Source organism: Centroberyx affinis, unplaced genomic scaffold, assembly GCF_046629955.1.
Source record: "Centroberyx affinis isolate AG114_WGS23_722 - 3 ecotype Tasmania unplaced genomic scaffold, CSIRO-AGI_Caff_v1 ptg002942l_1, whole genome shotgun sequence".
Classification (NCBI taxonomy): domain Eukaryota; kingdom Metazoa; phylum Chordata; class Actinopteri; order Beryciformes; family Berycidae; genus Centroberyx; species Centroberyx affinis.
The window spans coordinates 5,079-13,821 of record NW_027281059.1 but is presented as its reverse complement, the minus strand read 5'-3'; the positions used below and the strand labels follow the sequence as shown (position 1 = coordinate 13,821).

General features: G+C 42.3%; 1 protein-coding gene across 2 annotated transcripts; it reads left to right on the top strand.

The window, feature by feature from the left end:
* Positions 1-335: 335 nt before the first annotated feature.
* Positions 336-7,302, top strand: LOC139658655 (nuclease EXOG, mitochondrial-like). 2 transcript variants are annotated; one of them, XM_071536802.1, is made up of 8 exons: positions 336-600; positions 1,159-1,302; positions 1,550-1,689; positions 2,023-2,099; positions 3,878-3,995; positions 5,479-5,725; positions 5,870-5,942; positions 6,789-7,302. In XM_071536802.1, the coding sequence occupies exons 1-8, from the start codon at positions 450-452 to the stop codon at positions 6,958-6,960; spliced, it is 1,122 nt and encodes a 373-aa protein (XP_071392903.1). In that variant the 5' UTR covers positions 336-449; the 3' UTR covers positions 6,961-7,302. The 2 variants fall into 2 exon arrangements, with proteins under 2 accessions (XP_071392903.1, XP_071392902.1); XM_071536801.1 differs by having other exon boundaries at positions 1,153-1,302; positions 5,479-5,942.
* The last annotated feature ends 1,441 nt before the right edge of the window (positions 7,303-8,743 follow it).

Genomic DNA, 8,743 nt, shown 5'->3' with positions numbered 1-8,743 from the left:
TATATATATATATATATATATGTATACATATATATATATATATATTTATAGATATATAGATATATATATATATATTTTTTTTTTTTAATCAAAACTTTATTAGAATTATCTGCACATTCATGTTACTTTAAGCTTGTGTGGTGATATTTATTTATTAAAAAGGGGCTTTTTTGGATTAAATCATAAAAATAAATAATAAAGAAATAATGAAAAAGCCAGTGCTTTTATTTTGAAGGCGAAGTCACTAAAACGGAAGCGAAAGCGGCAGAAACGCTTTTCTCGCCACATCTCGTGAGATTTGCTCGGGGATGCCGGTGTTCCGGTGTTTCCCTCACTTCTACCGCACGGACGAACAGAAAGTAGAGCTGTCAGTCTCTTCTGTTTGTCAACGTTAACGGGAAAACCTAAACATCACAACGCGTAGATGTTTGTGAGTTAAGAGGTTAAAGATGGCGGCCAGAGTGAAGCTGTTCGGTTTCGTTGGCGGGTTTGTGTGCGGGGCGGCCGTTAGCACCGGCTCCTGTCTGACCGTCCTGAAGCTGTACCGGCTGGACCCGGAGGAGCAGAGCACACCGGGCCGGGAGGACGGGGCGGACAACGGTAAGAACCGGGGATGATTCACAGGACACAGGTCCGATACCCAGAGCAGAGTCGGTCCAGTCATGAACTGAACTGTGAACTGACAACGCACGGTAAACTGTCGGTAAACTGTCGGTAAACTGAAATGAATTGAATCGGAATGACAGGAAACAGAAGTGAATTCCATTAAACAGCGGTGGAAAGTATTAATCCTTCTACGAGGCAGTAATCCCTTAAAATAACCTTACATTTTCATTAATTTCTACATTAATTCGCCCTTTAATTCATTCAAAATCCCCTTAAAATTATACTGAACAAAACTATAAACGCAACATGCAGCAGTTTTTACTTTGAAGATTTTACTTTGTTACAGTTCGTAAGAAATTCATTCCTGGCCAAAGGAAAAAACGCTCACTAACAGGGATGTAAACAAGTTTTTGTGGAAAAAATTATGGGATATTTTAGTTTAGCTCATGAAACGTGGGAACAAAAAATTACATGTTGAATTCATATTTTTGTTCCCATGGAAACCTCCTTAAACTCTAATTGACTCTCTCTGCTCCTCTCTCCCAGTGTCAGAGGTCCAGCAGCTGATTGGTCGGTTCGGTCTCCCGGAAACAGGTGCGGAGGTGCGTTACTATGCCAACCACGCGCTGTCGTACGACCAGGCCAGGAAGACGCCGCGCTGGGTGGCCGAACATCTGACCAATCACAAGCTGAGGGGTGAGTGATCCATACTGTTATCCATATCACTTATTGATATGGATACTTGGTGATGTAGCGGTATTGAAGAAGTATTGAAAATTGGGTTTGATGACAAAAGCTAGTAACCAATGATAGTCTTTTATAATGTTAAATTAAAGACAGTCTCTCTCTCTCTCTCTCTCTCCCCCCCTCTCTCTCTCCCTCCTCTCTCTCTCTCTCTCTCTCTCTCTCTCGCCCTCCCTCCCTCTCTCTCTCTCTCTCTCAGGCAAGGCAAACAGGAAGCACTGTAAGTTTCGTGCAGACCCCGCCATCCCAGCATGCTTCAGTGCGGGTAACGAGGACTACCTGGGCAGCGGCTGGTCCAGAGGTCACATGGCCCCCGCTGGAGACAACAAGCAGTCCGAGGTGTCACACACACACACACACACACACACACACACACACACACACACACACACGCCAACCTGTTAACTGTACATAGTCTCATCTTTAAAATCACTTCTTAAAACATACTTTTATTGAGAAGCCTTTCTGTAATCTTTGGCTTTTATTCATTTTATCTTTATTTATTTATATTATTTATTATTTATATTGACTGTTTTCTACTGTCTTACCTGTTCATTTTTTGTTCTTCTTGGTTGTGAAGCACATTGTAACTTCAAGTGTGTGTGTGTGTGTGTGTGTGTGTGTGTGTGTGTGTGTGTGTGTGTGTGTGTGTGTGTGTGTGTGTCCTCACAGCAGTCCATGGCCGAGACGTTCTACCTGTCCAACATCATTCCTCAGAACTATGAGAACAACGCCGGCTTCTGGAACAGGTCAGTGTGCTAGTGTTTACTGTTAGCAATACTACACTAATGCTACACTGATACTACACCAGTACTACACCGATATTACACCAGTACTACACCGATACTACACCAGTACTACACCGATACTACACCAGTACTACACCGATACTACACTGTTACTACACCGATACTACACCAGTACTACACCGACACTACACCAGTACTACACCGATACTACACCAGTACTACACCGATACTACACTGTTACTACACCGATACTACACCAGTACTACACCGACACTACACCAGTACTACACCGATACTACACTGTTACTACACCGATACTACACCAGTACTACACCAATACTACACCAGTACTACACTGATACTACACTGTTACTACACCGATACTACACCAGTACTACACCGATACTACACCAGTACTACACCGATACTACACTGTTACTACACCGATACTACACTGTTACTACACCAATACTACACTAATGCTACACCGATACTACACCAGTACTACACCGATACTACACCAGTACTACACCGATACTACACTGTTACTACACCAATACTACACCAGTACTACACTGATACTACACCAGTACTACACCGATACTACACCAGTACTACACCAATACTACACTAATGCTACACCAGTACTACACCGATACTACACTAATGCTACACCGATACTACACCAGTACTACACCGATACTACACCAGTACTACACCGATACTACACTGTTACTACACCGATACTACACCAGTACTATACCGATACTACACCAGTGCTACACCGATACTACACTAATGCTACACCAATATTACACCAGTACTACACCGATACTACACCAGTACTACACCGATACTACACTGTTACTACATCGATACTACACCAGTACTACACCGATACTACACCAGTACCACACCGGTACTACACCAGTACTATACCGATACTACACCAGTACTACACCGATACTACACCAGTACTACACCGATACTACACTAATGCTACACCAGTACTACACCGATACTACACTAATGCTACACCGATACTACACCAGTACTACACCGATACTACACCAGTACTACACCGATACTACACTGTTACTACACCGATACTACACCGATACTACACCAGTACTATACCGATACTACACCAGTACTATACCGATACTACACCAGTGCTACACCGATACTACACTAATGCTACACCGATATTACACCAGTACTACACCGATACTACACCAGTACTACACCGATACTACACTGTTACTACACCGATACTACACCAGTACTACACCGATACTACACCAGTACCACACCGGTACTACACCAGTACTATACCGATACTACACCAGTACTACACTGATACTACAACAGTGCTACACCAGTACTACACCGATACTATTTCAAGTTCAAGTTCAATTTATTCATAAAGCACACTGAAAAATAACACTTGTTGACCAAGGTGCTGCACAGATCTGAGACAGAGCAGATCAAAACCAGCAAAAACCATCATCAATACAACACCAGTACTACACCGATGCTACACCAGTACTACACCAGTACTACAATGATACTACACCGATGCTACACCAGTACTACACCAGTACTACAATGATACTACACCGATACTACACTAATACTTCCTGTATCACACTACTACTACTACTACTATTAATACTACTCATTCGTTCTAATAATGCTGTGACAACTGCCACTGGTAATAATTAGTCATAAATACTAATACTGTGTGTGTGTGTGTGTGTGTGTGTGTGTGTGTACAGACTGGAGATGTACTGCAGGGAGCTGACTCAGCGGTTCCAGGACGTCTGGGTGGTTTCTGGACCGCTGGTTCTGCCCAGAGAGGAAGAGGAGGACGGGAGGAAGATGGTCTCCTATCAGGTGTGTGTGTGTGTGTGTGTGTGTGTGTGTGAGTGTGTTTCTTTGTATGTGCATGTGAATACTGTGTGTAAATACTCACAGGCTTGTTATCGGTCAGTTGGCCACTAGAGGGCAGAACATTCACACATGCAGACCTACTGTTTATACATGCATACAAACATATATAACCTGTATACCATGTATATATACATACTGAAATACATACATAATATACAGTATTTATCATATACAGTATACTGTCTTACATACAGAGAGAGCAGGAACATCAAGATGAATGAAACAGGTTTGACTGCAGCTGTTTAGTTTAAATGTTAGTTATTGTCTTGTGTTCAGCTGATTGTCAGACATGTCGGCTTCCTCCCGGACACAACATTCAGACTTAATGGATCTTTTCCTCCAACATGGCTGACGTTCCTCCTCAGGTTACAGATCGGTTCTCTCCACTGGCGGCAACGTTCAGAAGCAACTTTCTGTCTCCTCCGACTCTGTGACCCTGATTCAGTGTTTCAACACACAGATTAGGGACGTTCCTAATGACTCATTTCCCTGTCGATTAAACAGAAATTTAAATTTAGACTAGTCGACTAGTCTAAAAGTAAGAAAACACAAAACAGTCAAAATTGAGCACAATTTAATTCATAAGGTAAAAACGTTGTCCGAAAACATACTGTGTGTATTTAAGAGAGTTAATCACATTCTTCAATAACTGTGGCACTTTGCACCATTTATTATGAACATTGCACATTACAGAACATGACAACTCACTAAATAAAAGTTAACAAATAACATAAAAAATAATAATAAAAGATATTAAAAGATAATAATCAGTCATCAGAAAAACTACCAATAATAGGCCTACAAAAAAATAACAATTAGGCTTCTGATCGACGTGACATTAGATTATTGGGCTGTTCAACAACACCGTGCTGTTGGCTTCAAACAGCAGGTACACACACACACACACACACACACACACACACACACACACACACACACAACATGGTAGGCCTACTTACTCAACTGACGAAACATTTTAGTGGCGAGACCTCAGTCTGTTAACAGTAAGTCCAGCAGCTGAAAAAACTCTCAGCTGGTTTTTACGAGCCGTCATCTCTGTCCGGTCCCACTTTCCACCTCACTGCTTTACATCCCCTTTTATTCGTTTTTATTTCCGCCTCCTGGTGCAGCATGAGGTCACCATTAAAGGTTTTTTTTCCGTTATCCAGGAAGGAAAACACAATATAATCCAGTTTTTGGCTTTTTTTTTTTTTGGGCATAAATTGTCATATAAGTGTGTGGTGTGATAGAATGAGCTAAAAAGGCGAAGAAGTCATTTTTCCTTTCAGTGTGACTTTAAGTGAATCTGGGCCTCAGTCCACTTTCACCATAGGGATCAGCTGGTAGGTTTAAATGTCCTGGTTGCCATGGAGACAGCAGTCATTTTAAATGTCAGCTGAGATCTGAACTGTGTGTTTGTCTGCAGGTGATCGGTAAAGACGCCGTCGCCGTTCCCACTCACCTCTTCAAGGCCGTGTTAGTGCAGAACAGCACCGACGTCAACAACGACAACGACAACGACCAATCGGCAGCCCCCGTCCTGGCCCTGGGTGCGTTCGTCGTCCCCAACCGGCCAATCGGCTTCGAGCGGCCGCTGACGGACTTCCAGGTCAGCCTGCCGGAGCTGGAGAGAGCGTCGGGTCTGAGACTCTACCCCGGACTGCCGAGGCCGAGCGAGGGGGGCGGAGCCGAGAGGACGGGCCGCACGGAGAGGGGCGCGGGTTCCAGTCCCGAACCGGACGACACACACACCCCTACACACACCCCCACACACACACCCACACACACACCCACACACACACCCACACACACTGCAGCAGCCGACCTGTGTGAGCTGGACGGGTGTCAGCTGATGGGCTTTAAGGAGTTCACACTCTACCTGACTGGCAGGTAGGGCTGGGTGTGTGTGTGTGTGTGTTTGTGTGTGTGTGTGTGTTTGTGTGTGTGTGTGTGTGTGTGTGTGTGTGCATTTTGTCACTGTGTTCTGGTGTTTAAAAACATTATACTGATTGGCCTGATGGGGGCGCTGTAATTAAAGAGCATTTCAAACTTTAAACTTTAACTGTTATCCAGTAAGTTAAAGTAATGACGTTTTGATATAAAAATACAATAAAATAAAGTTTTTGTAATTTTTTTATGGGCATAAATTGTCATATAAGTGTATGTTGTGATAGAATGAGCTAAAAAGGTGAAAACATAGAAACTGAAAACTGAATGACATCTCTCTCTCTCTCTCTCTCTCTCTCTCTGTTCTCTCTCTCTTCTCTCTCTCTGTCCCTCTCTCTGCTCTCTCTCTCCCTCTCTCTCTCTGTTCTCTCTCCCCTTTCTGCTCTCTCCTCTCTGCTCTCTCTCTCTTCTCTCTCTCTCTGTCCCTCTCTCGGCTCTCTCTCTCTGTTCTCTTTCCTCTCTCCTCTCTGCTCTCTCTCTCTCTCCTCTCCTCGCTGTTCTCTCTCTCTTTCTGTCCCTCTCTCTGCTCTTTCTCACTCTCTCTGTTCTCTCTCTCCTCTCTCTCTCTGTCTCTCTCCTCTCTCTCCTCTCTCTGCTCTCTCTGCTGTCCTCTGCTCTCTCTCTCTCTCTCTCTCTCTCCCCCTCTCTCCCTCTCTCTCTCTCTCTCTCTGCTCTCTCTCTCTCTCTCTCTCCTCTCTCTCTGCTCTCTCTCTCTCTCTGTCTCTCTCTCTCTCTCTCTCTCTCTCTCTCCCCGTCTCTCTCTCTCTCTCTCTCTCTCTCTCTCTGTAGGAAAGTGTCTGGTGCTCGTTCCTTAGTGAAGTTGGAGCAGTTCATGTCGGAGCTGAGTCAGCAGGAAATTCAGCCGGACGACTACCTCAACGACCTCTACCTGCAGAAGAAGAAGGAGCTGCTGCTGCGGGCCAATCGGGAGCAGCCGGAGGGCAAGACGGGGGCGGGATAGATGATGTCATTTCCTGTGTGACCGTGGGAGTTGAAGGCAGTTCAGCCGGTTTCAGACTTCACCGGCCACTTTCAGCATTGTACTAGCCAGTAAGAAATAATAGAGTGTTTATTTTCAAAGGGAAATGTCTTTTACCCAAATGTGAAAGAAAACTTGAGTGGCTGTTTATTTTTTTAATTAGCCTTAAATATGACTTACAGCCTGCCTCCGGCCACTTTGGACCAGATTCTGACCAAACTCTTTTATATTGTTCCACTGCATTTTTACAGTCTGGGGTTTCTGGGTTTTTTTTGTATCCATTGCATTAAGTTATGTTTTCTTAATAAAATTGATTTTTCTGTTGCACTGTTTGTATTGTTTTATCTTCCCTTGCTTTAATGTCAAGCTCTTTGTGAACAGTTTTAGAAAAGTGTCATATAAATAAAGTTATTATTGTTATTAAAAGTTGATAGTGAATTGCTAACTTCAGTTCAACAGGCAGATCCCCTTCAGACTCCAGACTCTTGGGAATCTAAATTATTTTTTCAATTAATCTATAAAATAATCAAAAATGATATCAAATCCCCATCACCCAGAGTCCAAAGTGACTCTTCAGGTTTCCTCCTCAGTCCGACCAGCAGCCAAAAAACACAAAGATTCATTTAATAATGAGATGAAACAGAGAAAAGCAGCAAATAATTGTGTTTGTGAAGCTGGAACCAGAAAATGTTTTTACTTGATAAATGACTAAAACATAAATTCTCAAAATAAAATAAAATTAATAAATAATACATTAAAAATAAAATAATAAATATAAAAGAAATAATATAATAAATAACAATAAATAAATTCATAATAATAAAAATGATACAATAATAAACATAATAAATTAAAAAAAAAACAATTCTCAAAATTATAATAGATTAATTTTCTGTTGATCAACTAATTGATTAATCGACTCATACTTCCAGCTGTAGATGTGAGTTGTGTTGGTCTGGTTGGTGCAGACGGTCCAGAGGTCTGTGATGGTTCAGGACTGGAAGGTTGTTGGTTTGAATCCTGTTACTGAGCAGAAAACCTCCAGTAAACTTCATGTTCTGAGTCTCATGAGTGTTAATGTGAGGAGGTCTTGGAGTCTCAACAGGTTCAGGTCTTTCACTCTGTGGTTCAAATCCACTTCACCATCCTCTCTCCTCTCTCTGTCCTCTCTCTGTCTCATCAGACAGTTTCATCTGTAGAGAGACTCGGAGCGTCCCGGTGGCTCAGCCTGTCCGGTTCGTACCGTTAAGGCTCAGTCCGGATCACAGGGTCACAGGTTCGAGTCCGGCCCGTTCCCTCTGCTGCAGGTCCTCCTCTCTCTCTGTCCTGTTGCTCTCTGCTGTGACTCTAATAAAGCAGAAATGCCCAAACAATAAAGACAATTCATTGATTTCTTTCTGGATTTAAAAAACACTTTTCAGCCCAGATTTCCTGTTTCCTTTCTGTTTAAATACACCTGAAAGAGATACTTCCCTACACTTTCTAAACTATATATTATATCATATTATATTATATTATATTATATTATATTACATTGTATTATCTTACCTTATCTTATCTTATCTTATCTTATATTACATTACATTATATTACATTCTACAGCACTGTTAAAAATTTCTAAGAAAAATTAACCATTAAAAATTCTCAGGGACTTTCTGAACTGGTTCTGAACTGTTAAACTGTGCAGTTCACACACACACACACACACACACCACACACACACACACACACACACACACACCACCTACCCCCGCAACATTTTAAC

Excerpts from the sequence above, each read along its gene's own strand:
- LOC139658655 (XM_071536801.1), top strand. The coding sequence starts at position 450 with ATGGCGGCCAGAGTGAAGCTGTTCGGTTTCGTTGGCGGGTTTGTGTGC. Across the intron at positions 601-1,152 it reads GGAGGACGGGGCGGACAACG|TGTCAGAGGTCCAGCAGCTG; the intron begins GTAAGAACCGGG and ends CCTCTCTCCCAG. Across the intron at positions 1,690-2,022 it reads GAGACAACAAGCAGTCCGAG|CAGTCCATGGCCGAGACGTT; the intron begins GTGTCACACACA and ends GTGTCCTCACAG.